The following is a 20,722-nucleotide window of genomic DNA, read 5'->3' as shown; positions in this document are numbered from 1 at the left end:
CATGGCACGCAGTATAAAACTTTTGATACTGTAATAGTTTTTTCGAACGCAATTTCAAATTTTTGAACGCCACTAAGTTATCAGTATTTGGCCAATCAGGAAACAGAATTGCGATCAAGTGACTTGCGTTTCCACTGAAGAGCGTCCTTGAGGTCAAAGGGTCAAAAGCGAGACTATAAATATACCTTAAATGTTATTCCTTAATTGCTGTAAAATACAGGAAAATCGTAGAAATTCTAATCACGTGCATTCATTCACTTCAGTGATCAAATGCATAGGGTTATTAATAAGTGTTATCTTTTGTGTTTCTGTCAAACTGTTTATCAAAATTAATGAAACATTAATATTACTTCATATTCTTTGTAAATAGTAATGTATTGACAGATATCCTTGCTTTGTTTGTGAAAGTTAGTTTAGTTGTAATTGTTGAAAAATTAACAATGAACCGAAAAGCTCCTAATTAGTGGTTCACAATTTATAGCATCCTGTATTCTCGATCAAGCTGCAGTATTAGCCCCAGCGCCACAAAATTAAAAACTGACAGTATTCTTAATTTTCATGGTAACTCCAATCAATATCTTTGAAATATGCATGTTTTATCTTTCATCAGTATGTATAAACATGTATCTCTTCATTTCTCCATATAAATTTAATGAAGATTGTTTCATACTTTTTACAGGTATAAAGAAATAAGACCAACATCGAGGTATATATTGTATACTTATGTATAAATTACAGTTTATGCAGTTGTTTATTATAATATACAAGTCGTGTAAGATCAAAACTGTTTATAAAAATAGCGTACATATACCCTCTACAGATGATTTATGCATTTAAAGCAAGTAAAAGAAGAAATAATAGTGCATACTATATAATTACTGATGACATGATATGGCATGATTCTTTTGAAGTCACCCATGCTATTATTTGGATAATGCACTACTTGGGAGTGCATTAATTTCCGGGCAGGTTATCTGTTCAGTTGGAAGTTTTGCTATGGGAAATTAGTTTTACTGATAATCAAGGGATTTTAAACCCTTGTTCAAATTGGTTCAACCGTAGCCATGTTAATATTTTCCTTAGGTAATATGTATAGGCTAAAAACCACTAATTCCACTTTCCATAGGCTTCTATGCTAATTTCACAATATTCAATGGCTTCTCTGGACTTTACCTTAACTTTAACCTGCAGAGGACTATATATCAGCATGATTCTACATATGTCAGCTCACAATCCTCAGAATGGCATGTGGGGTTAGCAGACTTGCAGTGCAGTACTGGTCACCGGAAGTGAAGGGTCTATAAATAGCATGGGAAATCCCAGTGTTTTCACAAGATAGGGGTATATTTAAAAATCATTATGGAGATTAGGCTTCACATCACAAGAAGCAAAATGCACCTATAAAATGTACAGAAATGTTTTTCCTTTCAGAAACTGTTTAAATTTTTTAAATAAGATGAGAACTTTTTTCACAGCACTATGAGGAACAGGGGTAATTTTTGCGTAGGACTATTTTTGCGTACGTTCCGAATGCTCATTGGTTGAATTGGTGGTCTGTAACCTAAAGAGTCACTTTTTGTCTTAGAAAAAATAAATAACTATACAGGTATCTTCCTACACACATACTGAATGCATTTGCAAAGTTTCAGTGAAATGTGACAAGCACTTTTTTAAATATTTGATTTTTAAATATAGGGTAACCAAGTTGTGCGAGCAAAAAAGTGACAATATTCTACCATACTTAAATGCATTAAATATTTGCAAAGAACTTTTTCTGACTTTTCAAATAAAAAATATCAATCACAACTTGTTTTTTAACAATATTAATGAAGAAATAGTTTTAAAAGTAATCATTTTCTGAGAAATTGGTCTATTTTTAAAAATTTATTTCTGGCATGCCTCCCCCTTGTTCTTGATCACATGTCAAAAATCCTAAATCTTTAAATTTTCACAAAAGGTGATATATTTGGCTTTAAATTTGTAAATACAGTGTTTTCACATTAAAACATGACCAGTAAAGGGCACCTAAAGCAAAAAAAGTACTCAATAATGGATTTTCCATGTTGCCATAGGGGAATGCTGATATGGCCTTAACCGCAGTAATGAAAGTGAGTTTTTCCTCATTTCTAACCTAATTTTTGCTCAAATCTACACAAAACTTGATTTCAAGTGCTTATTACCACCATATTTAGGTAAATATAGCCCTCAAAGTTTAATATTTGATATTTTTACTAAATTTTCTACACTTTTTACAAGATAGGACATACAAATCAGCCAAAAAGACCAATTTTCCATAATTTGGACCTATAACTTAAAAAAATGCATATTTTGAAGGATTTTTGTAGTGTATTCCTCTCATGGCAAAGTTAACAAGATCTTCAAGTAGTTTAAAGCTATTTCAAGAAACTTTTCATTTTGCCATGGCTTCAGCTTAAGGCTAAAAACCACTAATTCCACTTTCCATAGGCTTCTATGCTAATTTCACAATATTCAATGGCTTCTCTGGACTTTACCTTAACTTTAACCTGCAGAGGACTATATATCAGCATGATTCTACATATGTCAGCTCACAATCCTCAGAATGGCATGTGGGGTTAGCAGACTTGCAGTGCAGTACTGGTCACCGGAAGTGAAGGGTCTATAAATAGCATGGGAAATCCCAGTGTTTTCACAAGACAGGGGTATATTTAAAAATCATTATGGAGATTAGGCTTCACATCACAAGAAGCAAAATGCACCTATAAAATGTACAGAAATGTTTTTCCTTTCAGAAACTGTTTAAATTTTTTAAATAAGATGAGAACTTTTTTCACAGCACTATGAGGAACAGGGGTAATTTTTGCGTAGGACTATTTTTGCGTACGTTCCGAATGCTCATTGGTTGAATTGGTGGTCTGTAACCTATAAAAAGGCTTTGGAAAATATGTTTATAGTCAACACTCATGGGACTTCCATTTTACTTTTTCTTTCACTGGTGAAAATTTTGGTTCCCATCGCTGCAGTAGAATATTTTATTGTCCTGTATTCAAATTCTGACACTAAAGCACAAAAAAAAATATGAAATGCTTCATAGCGACCACTGAAATCACAAATGAAGGAACATTTTTAGAGTACAAAGTCTTTTAGAATAGGAACGTCTTATTGAAATTATTTTTTAAAATCTACTGCAAATCCGTGAAATCTATGCCGATATCAAAAGTAGCAACAGTTTCATTTTAAAAAAACTTGGCCAGCTGTTTCCACTGAAACACTGGTCTGCAATACTCGTAAAGTTGGGAAATACCCAAATTTAAAGGCGGATCAAGAAATAGGGCTCTGTGGTTGAAATCCTCTTATTTGTTTTTTTTTTAATTTTGCGCAACATAAAGGGTTAAGTGAGCATAGGGGTACTCAAGGGAAACAAGATTCTAGCGAAATTCCAAGGACAAAGACCAAACATGGAAAACAGACAATCACAACCAAGAATATAAACTATTCATGGTAACCCAAAGCGTTATACCAATACGACCACCGTTCCAATCTCCAGGATTTGGACCTGACCCTGTAAGATTCTAACTTTCTATCTCATGTTTAAATGTATGTGGTTTAAAAAGTAAACTGTTGGTTCCAGAATTTTTAGAATTAATAGAATCAAATGATATTTTTGATTGTATATACACCAAAACAGATAATCTTTATGTACTCACTTTACCAGACGATTATAAATCTTTGAACACAGAAAAAATGTTAAGAAAAAGTCTGGTGGTATTAAGGTTATTTATAAAAAGCAGCTTGACAATTCTATAAAATTCAAGTCCGAGAGTAAATTTGTTTTATGGGTAAAACTGCTGAACACACCTGTTCATAATTCTTCTTGTTTACTGGGTTGTGTTTATACCCCCTTCCAATAGTAGATATTCAGCTGTTGATGCTTTTGATGATATTGAGAATGAGCTTTTATCTAATGATGATTCCGAATACTATGCACTTATTGGGGACTTTAACTCAAGATCATCTGTTTTGTCAGATTATTTTGTTGCAAATAAGGGTTTATCAAATATATTAGAAGATATAGAGAGTAATGTACATGATTATGTTTACGATTTTAAAAAGTTAACTAAATATGATATACCACGTGAAAGGTATAACTAGGATAAGTCTAAACCAAATTCATTTGGATATAATTTAGTCCAATTGTGTAAAGATTTAAATTTGTACAAAGCAAACGGGAGAATAGGTTTAGATAAGTATATTAATAAAGTAACATCTGGCGATTGTAGTTTGATTGATTACTTGTTATTGTCGTCTGAGATGTCCCCTCCTGTTATTGATTTTCGTGTCCTTGACTTTGACCCGCTCACTTCGGATACCCACTCGTTTGTATTTTTGTTCATTTGTGAACGAATCTCAACCCAATTACAAAGTGGGTGAACATAAAATGCGATGATTACATTCAAGCAATGCGCGACCAACGAAATACGGTAGACGATATAGTTAATTCTATGAATCACATTGATAATCCGGATCAAGATGGCACTGATTGATAACATTTTCGGTAGAATAGTGGTTCTCTTTGTAAATACTGCACGCTCGGTTTTCGGTAAGAAGCGATATATACGTGACAGAAATAAGTCCGAGTATAAAAACAAACCATGGTTTAATGAAAATGCGACGAGAAGAGGCGAACCTTTCATCGAGCTAAACGCAAATATAGCTGGACTAAGAACGCTGAAAACAAGAATTATATAAAGCAAGCGAGTAAGTCGTATAAAAGCGAGATTAATAGAAATTTTTCCGAGTACTCTCTTCCAGTAGAAAAAAAATTAAGAGCGGCTTCACAGTTCGAACCGAAGAAATTTTGAAACATATTAAATAGTCTTGATAAAAAAGACAAAAACGAGCCAAAAGTCGATTTGCAAGACTTATTTTATTATTTAAAGAATCTGAATATAAATCCAAACGCGATTGGAGATGATGATTTTGAGAACAAATTTGATTTTGATACAGAGCATAACGAATTTATGCATGATATATTAAACAGTCCGATAAATGCGGAAGAAATCGATAAAAATCGCGATAAAAAATCTAAAGAATTCAAAGGCGCCAGGAATAGATGATATCGCGAACGAGTATATTTAAAAACAATCGACGTCCGATATGATGATGCCCATATATGTAAAATTGTTTAACCTGATTCATACCCGAGACTTGGACCGTAGGAATTATCCAAGCTATATACAAAAAAGTGATCCTAGTGACCCTGATTCATATCATATCATATTCAGCAATCACCTTAATTTCAAATTTGGGAATTTTAAAAAAATTTAAAAAGTTAACTAAATATGATATACCACTTGAAAGGTATAACTAGGATAAGTCTAAACCAAATTCATTTGGATATAATTTAGTCCAATTGTGTAAAGATTTAAATTTGTACAAAGCAAACGGGAGAATAGGTTTAGATAAGTATATTAATAAAGTAACATCTGGCGATTGTAGTTTGATTTCACCTTAATTTCAAATTTGGGAAAATTATTTACATCTGTTTTGAACATAAGACTTACTAAATTTTCAGATTTTATCTATTTTATTACAAAATTGCAAGCTGGTTTTAAAAAAAAGTTTTTCCACAACTGACAATATTTTTTCACTATATGCGCTCATACATATTCTTTTGGGTTTTGGATAAAAACTTTATTGTACCTTTATTGATTTAAAAAAAAAACCGTTCGATACTGTTTGGCGGGTAGGGTTGTGGAAAAAGCTTATTGAAAATTGTATTAATGGTAAAATATTGCATGTTATTGTTAACATGTACGAAGACGGTAAATCATGTATTAAACAAAAAAAGTATTTTCTGTTTTGTTTTTGTTTTTTTGAATTGGGACTGGTGTTCGGCAAGGAGAAAACCTGTTCATTTCCTTTTTGCTATTTTCCTCAATGATCTAGAATTTTTTTTATAGAAAATAATGTCTCTGGGTTAGAAAATGTTTGAAATCTATTGGAAAATGAAATACAACTTTATATGTATTTTTTTTTATCATTATATGCAGGCGATACTCTATTATTAGCTGAGAGTCCAGAAAAAATGCAGGCAATGTTAACTGAATTTGATAAGTATTGTAATTTTTGGAAACTAAAGATTAATCCAGATAAGACAAAGGTCATGATTTTTTCAAAAAGTAAGGGGAGACGTAACCCAATTTTATTTTTTTGATACAAACTCTGATAGAATTGTAGGTATTGAAGTGAAATGTAAAAATTCTAGATCAATTTTTATTTTTGGCGTGTACTTATCTGCAGATAGTTCAGTTGATAATTATAGACAAGAGCTAAATGCCCTTGATGACCTGTGTTCGTTTTACACAATTATGGTAAAATTATTGTTGCAGGAGACTTAAACGCTAGTTGCATCAGTAAACAAATGAATCTTACAAACACAGTAAAATCAAAAGAACTACAAAATTTCGTAAAAAGACATTTACTGTAGCACCCATTTACTGATTCCTTTAAAGCTTTGTGGAAAGGTCCAGACTTTAGCCAGCACTCCACAGTTTAGTTTAGTTTCGCACTTTTGGCTAGGGATGAAAAATGACATAAATGGAAACCGGTGGTTGCTATAGTGATTAAAAATGAAGAATCTATTGTTGATAAAACATTTTCTGAAAAAAGGGGACTTTTAAAAGTATTTTGCAATGTTTTATATATTTTCAATGTTGAAGGGGCTTTTTTTCAATGACAATTTGACTTCATTGTGAAAGTGAAAGTAAGTCAATTTTTTACCATGCTAAATTTAATAAGTGGATTACAAAGTGAAATAGCTCAAAATCTAACCGGCGATGCCCAATTGAGGAAGGGGTTTTTGAAGGGAAAAGTTTGAACAGTTTCAGGGATTGAAATAAAAATTTCAGATATTTTGCGGGAAATTTGATATTTTTAAACCTGATTTTATGAACTTTTTTGCAAATTTTCGCATACTTTTGCATGGTTTCTATGGTAACCCTATATGCTGTGGGTAATTTTTTTCCAGAAAATTTTTACTACATCCTGAAGGCCTTGGCTTGAGCTATTTCTAGATATATAGATTTACAGATGCTTGACAATTTTTTGAAGTGATAAATGTTACAAAGCATCAGATTACAAGTCCAAAATTAGGCAGTTCTACAATACTGTGGAGTACTGGCTTACATTTCCCTTTAAGAACACCATGTTAGACTATATTTTACTTGAAGAGACGCTAGTCGGACAATTAAGATAATACGAAATTCTCGAAGAAGGAACGTTCAGTTCGACATCGGATCATCTGCCCGTTATCGCATCCGTTGTGATAGAAGGAAATATTCATATCGAGTCAAACAAATTTTCGAAGTTGCCATCGTGGCACAAAGTCACCGATCAGCATGTGCGTAAATACCAAGACAGTCTTTGTGAACCGTTAAATAGACTTATACACGCTCTTCAACACAACGACAAAGACATAGATTCCTTTTATTCGGATTTGGTGACTACGATACTTGATGCGGCAAAAGAATCCACACCATGTAACACATTCAATCCATATAAGAAACCGTATTGGTATGTAGACGTTAAAACAGCGCATCGTAAAGAACGTGAAATGCGTAAAATATGGTGGCTGGATGGTAGACCAAGGGTATGCAATATCCGTCTTACTTAAATTATAAACGAGCGAAACGTCATTTTAGGAATATACAGCAACTTGCTCATGATCAATATATGGAAGAGACATACGATGATATAAACAATGCAGCTCAATGTGATACAAGGTCGTTTTGGAAACTTATAAAGCGACAGAAACCAAAACAGTCAAAGGTGTGCCATGATATAAACTTTAATAACACTGTTCATAATACCCCCGAATCGGTTTGTAATGCGTTTGCCAGTTACTTCAAAGACTTAAATACACCGTCCGATACTTCTATGTTTGACGAATCAACATTCCGTGAAGTGAATAAAATGTGTGACGACATTGCAACTGTGTGTGACGTTGTTAAAGAACAATACTTACCCGATGGTATCATAACTGACGAAGATGTATTGGCGGTTATCAAACAATTAAAACGTAGAAAAGCTGGAAATGACTTGGTTCAAAATGAACATTTAATTTTTGGCCGACCGAAACTAATTGAATGCCTCACAGTTTTTCTAAATGCCATGATATCTAAATGTGAAGTACCCAGTGATTGGCGAAAGGGTCTTTTGGTTCCATTATTTAAAGGTGGTGGCAAGCCTAAGTTACACCCTGACAGTTACCGACCCGTTTGTCTCTTGTCCAGTGTGTTGAAAACATTTGAAAAACTCCTACTCCATCGTATACAAACATTCGTGATAATACTAGGAACGTTTCCAAATCCACTGCAACACGAGTTTCAGTAAGGTCTAGGTTGTCTGACTGCGTCCTTTTGTCTTCTTGAAACAATTTATAATAACATTGAACAACACAGTAAAGTATTTGCCGCATTCCTAGACAGTAGAAAAGCCTTTGATACGGTATGGCGCAAAACACTTATGGTCAAACTTTGTAACTTAGGTGTTAAAGGTAAAGCTTGGTCTTGTATAAATATGTTATATAGTAATACACAAAGTTCGGTTATTGTAAATCAATGCAAATCGAAGTATTTTGAAGTAAATGAAGGTGTAAGGTCAGGTGGTGTGTTATCTGGTTTTTTATACCTTGTGTTTATTAATGATTTAATCAATGAGCTGTGTAATTTTAATCAGGTAACAGGTGTAAATAGTATAAAATGGTGTGCCCCTTCGCTTGCTGACGATATTACAGCATTGCTACAACACCTAAAGCATTACAACGAATGCTTGATGTGTGCACCGACTATGCGAATAAGTGGCGGTTTCAGTTGAATGGCAAGAAATCGTGTGTGATACAATTTTCTAAATCGTTCGTAAAATCAGACAAACTGGACAGTTAGCCAGGAAATAATTCCAATTTTTGAAAGCCATGTGCATTTAGGGATTGAACTCAATGGTAAATTTAAGTCTCTCTCTCAAAAAAACGAACGTTTGTAGGAAAGGTAGAAACACTTATTTTGCAATTGCCAATATCAGATGTGGAAATACAAATCCGTCAGTGCTTATAAAATTATATAGATCTATTGTTATACCCACCGTTCTATACGGCTGTGAAGTATGGAACAATTTAACGAATACCGAGCTAGAACTTCTAAATAGATTTCAACATTTTGTTGTCAAACATGCACAAACGTTCAGCACAATCACACGATCGGACATTTGCGAAAGTATGGTTGGGTTACGCAGCATAACAAGTGAAATCGAAAAACGCAAACTTTATTTCTTCGGCAAACTCTTCCTACACAGACTTTTTACATGCTTAACAGACAATCGAAATCGCATAGGCTTTGTCCCAGACATTTTAAATATCTTAATCAAATATAACCTGCACGAATCCCTTGCGACCTTTATCAGAGACGGTGACTTTCCTGGTAAATTACAATGGAAATACATGGTGGTAAATGCGGTTCATACAAAACATGATAATGACTGGAAAACACGTATAGACTCACATAGTGGCTTTAGTCGATTCAGAGAAATCCACAATTCCATTGGTGTTGCTGACATCTGGAAGTACCCTACAAACTGCTTTGATTTGCGTACCGCTCACATTATTGCTAAATATATTTCCTCTGTACCAAATCTAATCGAACAATCATGAAAATTATGTGATCAAATATTCACCGATATGCTTGTCCATGCTACCCAAAACTGTACAAGTACTTCAGAGTTGTTTAATGTTTGGATGGACCTTATAATTGAACATTTTCCTCTAGAGCTGTACGTAGAACTAAGCGAGTATGATGATGAATCGCTTGTCCGAATTCTCCTCGGTATAAACACTTCCACTGAACTCTGTGATTCCGATATAGATGAATTCAGACGACTCTGCTACATCCATATTGTAAAGTCAACAGGCGAATATTTAAGATGCTTACGTTGTTGCAATACATTTTTGTAGCTAAGGCATGTAATGTCACCAGTACACGAACATATCTTGCTCACTTTACTTGACATGTATATAGATATGAAATAGTAATACAATTCATTATTATTATTATTTAATATTTCCTAATTGTGTCTTAATTAATTTGTAATTATGTAATTGTAATTCATGTAATCTCTATTTTGAGGAATTAAAGAATGAATGAATTTGTAATGTCAGTGTAATGAAAAATGTCGCTATTTTCCTGTGTCAAGTAGAAAAATTATTGTAATAGCAAACTCTGTATAATATTTTGCAATATGTATTTGTATCTGCCATTTCCATTCTTATGATTTGTTTATCACCTTTTGTTACACTGTAATGTGTCTGAGAGATTACAATAAAGTATTGAAAAAGAATGAATTCTAATCGTTATCTGAATCCCATCTTTTTTTAAAGTCTGGACCTCCCTTAAATATATCATCGGTATGTTTATTTCCTACTTTTAGATTTCGTGTCCTTGGCATGTCGTCATTTCCAGAATTTTAGGATAAGGAGTCGAAAATAGAATAAAAAGGCCGATAAATGAGGCGGAAGAATTTATGAAAAATTATAAAAGAAAAAAATCCCTATGGGGTTTGGGGGCGTACGCCGGGACCATCCCCTATAAATCTCCGCCAGATCTGTCAGTCAGGGAATAAATCCTCCTTCAAGGATGACTAAAATGCCACAGGGCGATTCATGTGGAAAAATGTACTAATCGAGAAAGGAGTCAGGTTGTGACGTCAGTTATTGACCATTGCAGTTATTCTGTACAGCACCAACCTGACCTTCTTCATCGTTCAGGTCATGCAGGAGGGTAACCGTGCTCGCAGGGACTTGAGGTCACAAGTTAGATCCATGGCCATGGTTAGTAAATCTAAAAAATCGCCGAGGAGTAATCATTGGAACCAAGACTAGCAGAAATCAAAAGATTGTAATCTTTTGAAAAAAAAAAACATTTTAATAATTTTTGCCCCTTAAATGGATTTAGCTATGACCTCAAGTCAATGTCATCGTGCTGTGCAGATTTACCCCAAATATACCGTTCTGATATTCTGATTGTTCAACACAGCAAATTTGATGTTTTGATAACAAGGCAGATTTTAATGCAGACAAGAATCGGCAGCTGGTTGTTGCAAATAGCTTGTGCATCGGTGACAGAATTGCGGACAAACAAACGTCCGACACTTAGAACATTGATGATTTCAGCCATTAATGCATCTTTATAGACTTTGAATCACTATATTGTTGGTTCTGGTTAATCATTGTTTTTTAGATACTTTACTCTTGAGAACTTAAAAAAAGAAAAAAATTATTTACAACACTGTCCATGCTGAGAAAGTAATGATGAGAATAGTTTCCGTAATAATCTGATCTCGTTCCCCAGATATGAAAAATTTCCAGATTGTAAAGTATCCGCGACCATCGTGTTCAACCTACAAGCGTTTGTTGCATTTGAGTAGTTGGCAGATACCTGATAAGGCCAAGAAAGAAGAAACATCGAAGCACAATGTGAAGATTGAATGTCTAGGCGGCACTTCATTCTGTCCACTCTTAGTTCTCTTGGTCCACACAAGAAGTGGGTCTCGCCACTGAATTTGGTAGAAGAAAGGACATTTGTAACATTAACAAAGGTTTTCGTTTTCTCTAGTTCTTCGATCAAGGATTTTATAGTACAACAGTGAACTTTTGAGTCATCTTTACAGTACTGAGGGTCTATTTGCGTTGTGAATATGTAATGGTCTTTCGGAAGATGTGAAAATTCGTTCTCCAGGAAGAGGATTGCACGTTTTACAATATTGTCATTGCTTACTTCTTGATCTGTATTAGTTAGCCACTGCTTCCAATTATCTAAAGCTTTTTCCATTGCTTCCAAACAGCCGTGTCTCTTAGTTACTTCAAATGTTTCAGAAATTCTGAACAGTACCAGTGGTTGAAACTTAGGATGTCTGTGCATCAGAACATATCCACGTGGTTTTCCTAAAACAAAGACTTGTAGTAATATAAAAATACTTAGATTCTCAGTCTTTTTTTACCTGAAAATTTGGTGTTTCCAATCCAATTACACACTTGGGGTTCCTGACACATTTACTTGAAGCTACTTTACGAAGAATGTGACCACAGATCAAATAACGAAAAAGTGAAAGGTCATTTAAACATTGCGATAGGTCTTGATATTTGTTGCTTTTTCACTTTTTCTGAACTACTTTTTGATGCTTTTAACAAACCTGGATGTTAATTGTGTGCTATCATTTGAGTGCTTTGTTAACGAGCCCCCTTGATATCACTGAAAAAATAAGACTGATATTCGGTCACTAAAAAATACATATGAGCTAGTAGCGTCATTAAAATGAGATTTTCACATCATATCATCGTATCATAGACACGTACGACTTATCGTAAGTACATGTACATATCATCCTTAAACACAATATTTCTCGTGTAAAAATAAAATTTGAAGAAGTATTAAATCTAAGTTACATAACCGTAACGCCTTATTCACCTGTCATTTTGTCCAGTGATTTCATTGCTTCAAATAGCAGCGGGACCGGGACCCAATGAGGTGGATACTTAAATCTTGCTGTGTCGAGAATTAAAACAAGATCTTTGTCCGGATGGTAGCCACCAATCGGAGAAAAGTGCCCATCACCGGTCTGGGAAAGGACTTTTCTAGAGTACGATAATGTTATTATAGTTTCATCTTGTTTTGTGTATCTTTCTATGGTGTCTCTAAAATCAATAAGTGATGCTCTTTCGTCAACACTTGTGACACTAGTCTCCAGACCGTTACATTGTGCAAGACATACAAACTGCCCAAATGTTATCCCTTCTTGTTCGATAAATTTTACTGGTACACAACAATCAAGCATGTTTTCATGATACCAACGCCAAGGCCCTTTCCAAATCCTCTCTGGATCTATGTCAAGTGCATTCAAAACCATTACCAATGTACTTAAGCCGCAAAATGCAGGCTCGTCTTGGGTTCGAAACTGTGCTGCAAGCCTGAAATAACATTCCATGTGTCCGGATACCATCGCCTCTCGAAAAATCTTCTTGCCATCATCTGAAGAGAATGGGATACAAGAATCTGGCAGCTGTCGTCTGTAAAACTGTGGCTTTACTACATAATCTACTTTTGATGGCGATGCTGGATGGGATTCCGTCATCTCTAAGAAACGACTGTGTAATGCTTCAGAGATGAAACTCTCTACTTTCAGTTCTGAAATAAAGTGTATGTTTCAATTACGTGTTCATTAAGCAATCATGATTCAATGTCGGATATCGACGTTCATGTGTAATTCCATACGTCTATTAATGTAAAGGATAAAAACCACTAATTCCACTTCCCGTAGGCTTCTATGCTAATTTCACAATATTCAATGGCTTCTCTGGACTTTACCTTAACTTTAACCTGCAGAGGACTATATATCAGCATGATTCTACATATGTCAGCTCACAATCCTCAGAATGGCATGTGGAGTTAGCAGACTTGCAGTGCAGTACTGGTCACCGGAAGTGAAGTGTCTATAAATAGCATAGGAAATCCCAGTGTTGTCACAAGATAGGGGTATATTTAGAAATCATTATGGAGATTAGGCTTCACATCACAAGAAGCAAAATGCACCTATAAAATGTACAGAAATGTTTTTCCTTTCAGAAACTGTTTAAATTTTTTAAATGAGATGAGAGTTTTTTCACAGCACTATGAGGAACAGGGGTAATTTCTGCGTAGGACTATTTTTGCGTACGTTCCAAATGCTCATTGGTTGAATTGGTGGTCTGTAACCTAAAGAGTCACTTTCTGTCTTAGAAAAAATAAATAACTATACAAGTATCTTCCTATACACATACTGAATGCATTTGTAAAGTTTCAGTGAAATGTGACAAGCACTTTTTTTAAATATTTGATTTTTAAATATAGGGTAACCAAGTTGCACGAACAAAAAAGTGACAATATTCTACCATACTTAAATGCATTAAATATTTGCAAAGAACTTTTTCTGACTTTTCAAATAAAAAAATCAATCACAACTTGTTTTTTAACAATATTAATAAAGAGATAGCCTTTAAAAGTAGTCATTTTCTGAAAAATTGGTCTATTTTAAAAAAATTTATGTCTGATATGCCTCCCCCTTTTTCTTGATCACATGTCAAAAACCCTAAATCTTTAAATTTTCACAAAAGGTGATATCTTTGGCTTTAAATTTGTAAATACAGTGTTTTCACAATAAAACATGACAAGTAAAGGGCACCTAAAGTAAAAAAAGTACTCAAAAATGGATTTTCCATGTTGCCATAGGGAAATGCTTACATGTCCTTAACCGCAGTAATGAAAGTGAGTTTTTCCTCATTTCTAATCAAATTTTTGCTCAAATTTACATAAAACTTGATTTCAAGTGCTGATTACCACCATATTTAGGTAAATATAGCCCTCAAAGTTAAATATTTGATATTTTTACTAAATTTTCTACACTTTTCACAAGATAGGACATAAAATTCAGCCAAAAAGACCAATTTCCCATAATTTGGACCTATAACTTAAAAAAATGCATATTTTGAAGGATTTTTGTAGTGTATTCCTCTCATAGCAAAGTTTACAAGATCTTCAAGTAGTTTAAAGCTATTCAAAGAAACTTTTCATTTTGCCATGGCCTCAGCTTAAGGCTAAAAACCACCAATTCCACTTCCCATAGGCTTCTATGCTAATTTCACAATATTCAATGGCTTCTCTGGACTTTACCTTAACTTTAACCTGCAGAGGACTATATATCAGCATGATTCTACATATGTCAGCTCACAATCCTCAGAATGGCATGTGGGGTTAGCAGACTTGCAGTGCAGTACTGGTCACCGGAAGTGAAGTGTCTATAAATAGCATGGGAAATCCCAGTGTTTTCACAAGATAGGGGTATATTTAGAAATCATTATGGAGATTAGGCTTCACATCACAAGAAGCAAAATGCACCTATAAAATGTACAGAAATGTTTTTCCTTTCAGAAAATGTTTAAATTTTTTAAATGAGATGAGAACTTTTTTCACAGCACTATGAGGAACAGGGGTAATTTCTGCGTAGGACTATTTTTGCGTACGTTCCAAATGCTCATTGGTTGAATTGGTGGTCTGTAACCTAAATTAACCATCAATGAGACACGGTCAAAACGACTGCAAAATAAGCGAACCTTAGATTTGCTTCAAATCTCTCTGTAAACAAGTAATTATAGGGTAGTTTTGTTTGTTTTCCAAGATCACCGCTAGACATGATAGACTTGAAGAAAATAAAAATAAATGTAGCCATTTTTCATAGATACCATGTTTGTTTTCCAAGATAACAGAAGCAATCAGTATGTTTGTTTTCTTGATAGACAGACACAAAGTGATATATAAACTGGACAAAGTTTGATCAAGGTCCTTTTTGTGGTTCTCAAGCAGCTTAAATAGTTAACAAATAGCAGGTGGACATGTAATAATACAAATGTTCACAATGACAATCTGCTCAGAAAGCTAGTTCATGTTAATGGACATATCATACTTGCACTGAGTAGCACATCTTATTTATGAAAACCTTTGGAACAACTGCATATGAATCATATAGATATATCACTGCCCCAAAAAATGATTTTTACCACCAAAGAAAACAATAGGCTCTTTAAGAGCCTGAATCACTCACCTGGCAAACCAAGCCTTTTTAACTAAGTAAAGATAAATGCTTTGTTACCATATTTGACAAAAGAATAGCTGAAGAAGAGCAAATGTTGATGAATGCTGTAAGTTCAGCTGAGTACCTACATGTAAGGCACTGTAAAATGTTAGAAATGCCTTCAGAGTGTTTTGAGGTACTTATGAATCACCACAGTTGACTTGATGTGACCACACCTGAATGATAAGTACACCATACTACATGTATGGTTAATTATCACAAAAACTTGAAAAAGTAAGTACCATGGAGTAATCTATATTACATATGTGCACTTCATGTTTTATCAGCAAACTACTTATGAACTTCAGTATATTAATTCATACTGAAATGTTTTGGTTTTTTTTTTAAATCTTTTATTTATTTTTCAGTAATCGGGATTTTACAATTCTCCCACAACCACCATCTGACTGGGGTGTTGGGAGGTGATATTTCTCAAAAAATTATCCAATACTACACAATACATTACAGATTACAATTCAATTCAAAGCATAAATAAATGTCGGTCAATGTGATATAGACAATACAATACATGGTAAACTAAAAAAAAGGTAATATGTTCTCCAGATCTGGAAATGTCTTTATCTTTTGAGAAAACAGATTTTTCTTTCCGCTAAACATGGTAAACTTGAAAAAATTAAAAATAAATGTAGCCACTTTTCATAGATACCATGTTTGTTTTCCAAGTTTCCAAGATAACAGAAGCAATCAGTATGTTTATTTTCTTGATAGACAGACACAAAGTGATATATAAACCGGACAAAGTTTGATCAAGGTCCTTTTTGTGGTTCTCAAGCAGCTTAAATAGTTAACAAATAGCAGGTGGACATGTAATAATACAAATGTTCACAATGACAATCTGCTCAGAAAGCTAGTTCATGTTAATGGACATATCATACTTGCATTGAGTAGCACATCTTATTTATGAAAACCTTTGGAACAACTGCATATGAATCATATAGATATATCACTGTCCCAAAAAATGATTTTTACCACCAAAGAAAACAACAGGCTCTTTAAGAGCCTGAATCACTCATCTGGCAAACCAAGCCTTTTTAACTAAGTAAAGATATAATGCTTTGTTACCATATTTGACAAAAGAATAGCTGAAGAAGAGCAAATGTTGATGAATGCTGTAAGTTCAGCTGAGTACCTACATGTAAGGCACTGTAAAATGTTAGAAATGCCTTCAGAGTGTTTTAGAACCTCTGGTATATATTTGGGCAGGAGTTCCGCTATGCCCTGATATACCAACATGTATGAGGGGGCTTTAGCCCAGTATACTTTTGCTGATAAAGAATGTAAAATGAAGTTAAATCATGGCTGTAAATAAATCATAAATCGTCACCATTTAACTCGGGAGACCTTGATGATATAAAACAAATATCGTTCAAATCAAAGCAAGTATAAAAATTATCGGGAAAATGGCAGCCGTTTAGTAAATGGCCACCAAGAAAGCAAATATTATTGGAATTCAAGCAATTAGCGAAAGTGGCCGCAAAATGGCAGCCATTTTGAGAATGTCTGCCTAAAAAGATTTCAATGCTGCCAGTCAACTCAGAATATAGATGTTTATCTTACGAGTGGCTTTCGTCTTCATTATTCTTATATAGTTAAGAAAAAATAGAAAAAAAGCATTGTGACCCCTATGTTAATTTTTAGTAACGACAGCCATGTTTTTCAGTCAATGAAAAAATTTTAAAAAATCAGTTTGTGCAGGGTACCCTTAGGGACAATATTGCTAACTTTCCTTAAATTTTGTTGCATGGTTACAGAGAAGATGATTTTCTAAGTTGAACACGTGAAAAAAGACCCAAAAAATCTGTTTCAGTGGCCATAATCCTACATGGGTGACAATTTATTTTGAAAATGTCGACATATGTCTGTCTTCTGATTGTGAACACTATCATCCTCCATCAGAATTTTGCTGAACTCAAAGGTTTATGAGTTACATATTTGCAAAAAATGTATTTTGACGTATGTTCTATTTTTAATAACAGTAGCCATGTTTTTCGACGTTTAAAAAAATTAAATCATCAGTTATGCAGAATATCCCAAGGAACAATCTTATTAAGTTTCATTTCATTCTGAACGGTAGTTTCAGAGAAGTAGATTTTTGAATGAGAACATCAAAAATAGCCCCAAAAAATGCAACTCCAACATCAGAAAACTCCAACATGGGTTAACAGATTTTCACCAAATTTTGACCACAGATAGATCACATCATGCTGAACACTTTTAGTCATGTCAGAATTTGAGTAAACCTGACGGTTTTAGAAATATATGTGAAAACTGCTGTCTGATCCTTATGTTCTATTTTTAGTAATGACGGCCATGTTTTATGACAGATCAAAAATAAAAGCACAAACTTCGTTCAGGATACACTAAGGAACAATCATTTTAAATTTCATCTAAATCCATAGAGCAGGTCTAGAGGAGAAGATGTTTGAAAAATTGATAACGACGACATGCGCCAAGTGACGGCAATAACTCACGACCAAGTGAGCTAAAAAGTGTTAAAAAATCATGGAAATTTGTAACAAAAAATTTTCCAAAGCACTTTGGTATTATTTTTTAAACTCAAAGGCATTCAAGAGGTTTATTGTATCACGCATTGAATGTGGGTCATATAGTCAAATAGTCAATAAAAATATGGCATTAATTGAACATTAAGTGATATCACGTTACGGTAAAAAAGGTGATGGCAAAATGTAAACAATATATTTTATTGTGAAATTCATATAGTTCTGTTCCTAAATAAATAATGCAGTGCAAGCTAGCAATTATTTGTGAAAAATTGCTAGATCTGAATGAAAACTTTAATATTTTAAGTTTATTGGTGTTGGTATTTAGCTGCATCATGGTATAAAATATCTCAATTCATCTGAGTTTAAAGAAATTGCAATTTTTTCAAGAAAATTAATACTAGCTTGCACTGAATTGTACATTTAGGAACAGAACTATATGAATTTCAGACTTCAAATCTTGTTTTTGACAGCTGTAGATTTATTCTGAAGTCTACTGTTTACATTTTTGTTGTTAATGTTATATAGAAGTTGGAAAACATTTGTTCCTAAGTTTGACTTGTGCTTGTGTGTTATATACATATAAAGAAGCATTTAGCAATGTTTCAGTTTTTAATTTAATGTATTATTAAAACTATGAATGAAAACATTTCATTAAGGAATGTCCTAGATATTAACTTTAACAGAACCTTATGGTGTATGTATGCAAGTTTACAGTGTGTCCGTCTCATTTAAATGAACTATACCCATTAAGGCTTGAAAAAAAATGACAAGACTTTGCATCAAAGACTTATCCTATTCATGAAAAAAAAACCGATTATATAGTAGAGGAGACACACACATACAACGATTACGAATTCATCATGGCGGTTCCGTAAACATTGAATGTTCGTTTGTTTTGACAATCAAAATGTTGATATTTAAAAATATAAAAAACAAACAATTATTGCCAAAAATTGTAATAAAAACAAACTGTAACGCTTAAAATGAAAAAAAAATCAAATATAACAAATTACTAGCGACAAATAAGCCGAAGTTCATAAGCAACCTGTTGGTAAAAGAGAACACAATGGAGAATATTTTTAATTTGTTGTGTGTTTTTTGTAGATGGTTTGGAATTATCTCAAACTATAATTTTTAGGTTCATTTGTATTCACTTAATGTGTTACTTACTTTTTGGTGGAATATATGTCAATATGTGAATACACGAAACTCAAATTCAGACGACCCACCAGCCTGACGGTATGGTATTTTACAAAGTAACGTTCGGAAGTCTTACTTTAGTTCAAAAGTCATGTAAAAGTCCGAGGATCTCGAACTGCTTTTTTCCGTGGGCTGATTATTATTGCATCAAACGGAAGTAAAACAATCGATGGTACACAGTGTAGGGTCGTCTCAAAATGTCACAATCGGTGTCCAATAACTGTTACAGTTTTACTTAGGCAATAAGCATTGTTACTGATTGTTTTCCCATGACCACGAGATTTGGTTAGCGCTACGACAGTAGCATAAACATTTTTAGAAAAATGCAACGATTTCCTAAAAAAAGAAAATCAATGAAGTTTTACATTTAAACAAACCAAAATCTAGAATATGAAAGATGGACAAACTGATCAAAGAGAAATCAAGGGAACCAGGCTATAGCGGTAATCAAAAGAATGTAATCCAGGGACAAAGACCAGAAATGGACATACACAACAAAGAACATAAAGTAACTAAAATCATACATACAAAGTAACAAAAGCAAATGAGCAACTCGGACTGCACTAAGAACTGGGAGCATGGACCAGGTGCACCGGTAGGGTAAGCGTCCTCTGCTTTTCGAGAAACACCCGCCGAGTTGTTCATAAAAAGTTGAGTCCGGGGTAGACAACGGCCTCGCCTCGTTTGTATCGTCGGTGTTGCTATTTCTCATTCAATGTTTTTTGCATATCATTATTACTGTAATTTACTCTATACTGTCACTCTATGTTCACATCAAAACAAAACAACATTAAATTAGAAATATTCTATTCGAAAAACAGTTTCTAGTAAACTCAGGGGCGGATACAGGATTTTATATTTGGGGGGGGGGCGGATAGTTAAAATTTTGCCCAGGGAATTCCTTTTGTTTTATGTTTTATACTAATTCAATTATTTCTCAATGTAGTAAGAACTTTCTAAGAGCCCCCAAGAAACCTAACACAAGTACTGCTTTTTTGGCTAGTTGACTATATATAACAAGTAGGCAAAAGACAAACAGCGACATTTTAACATGTTCAATTTATAACTAGGTGTAGAATTTGATTTTTATATGAATAACTTTATTTGCATATGCAACATAAATGCTACAGCACTTAACATAATGTGCAAATTGACAAAATGACAGAGAACAAGCCGGTGAATACATTTGTACTATAAAATACGTAGGAAAAAATATGTAGTAGGGATATCAACATAACTCAACGTATCATATACTAATCCCCCGGCAATGCACATCTACTTTTCCAGGCAGCTTTGAGGTACAAACA

The 20,722-nt window shown here is 33.8% G+C and overlaps 1 protein-coding gene across 5 annotated transcripts; it reads right to left on the bottom strand.

Annotated features, from left to right (window-relative positions):
- Positions 1-10,533: 10,533 nt before the first annotated feature.
- On the bottom strand, positions 10,534-19,489 carry LOC148614374 (glutathione gamma-glutamylcysteinyltransferase-like). 5 transcript variants are annotated; one of them, XM_088588503.1, is made up of 3 exons: positions 19,386-19,489; positions 12,495-13,211; positions 10,534-11,971 (listed from the first exon to the last, which is right to left on the bottom strand). In XM_088588503.1, the coding sequence occupies exons 2-3, from the start codon at positions 13,156-13,158 to the stop codon at positions 11,304-11,306; spliced, it is 1,332 nt and encodes a 443-aa protein (XP_088444629.1). In that variant the 5' UTR covers positions 13,159-13,211; positions 19,386-19,489; the 3' UTR covers positions 10,534-11,303. The 5 variants fall into 5 exon arrangements, with proteins under 5 accessions (XP_088444629.1, XP_088444630.1, XP_088444631.1 ...); XM_088588504.1 differs by lacking the exon at positions 19,386-19,489 and adding an exon at positions 19,058-19,099; XM_088588505.1 differs by lacking the exon at positions 19,386-19,489 and adding an exon at positions 19,054-19,087.
- Positions 19,490-20,722: the final 1,233 nt, after the last annotated feature.

This window comes from Perna viridis, chromosome 6 (genome assembly GCF_037379345.1).
Source record: "Perna viridis isolate PV_CMFRI_1.1 ecotype Kerala chromosome 6, ASM3737934v1, whole genome shotgun sequence".
Taxonomy (NCBI): Eukaryota; Metazoa; Mollusca; class Bivalvia; order Mytilida; family Mytilidae; genus Perna; species Perna viridis.
The sequence above is the reverse complement of the archived record's forward strand: the minus strand, read 5'-3'. Positions and strand labels throughout refer to the sequence as shown.

What these genes read in the sequence shown, in the direction of transcription:
- LOC148614374 (XM_088588502.1), bottom strand. An exon ending in ATCACTGGACAAAATGACAG is followed by an intron (nt 11,972 to 12,494) that starts GTGAATAAGGCG and finishes TCTTTGTTTTAG; the next exon opens with GAAAACCACGTGGATATGTT.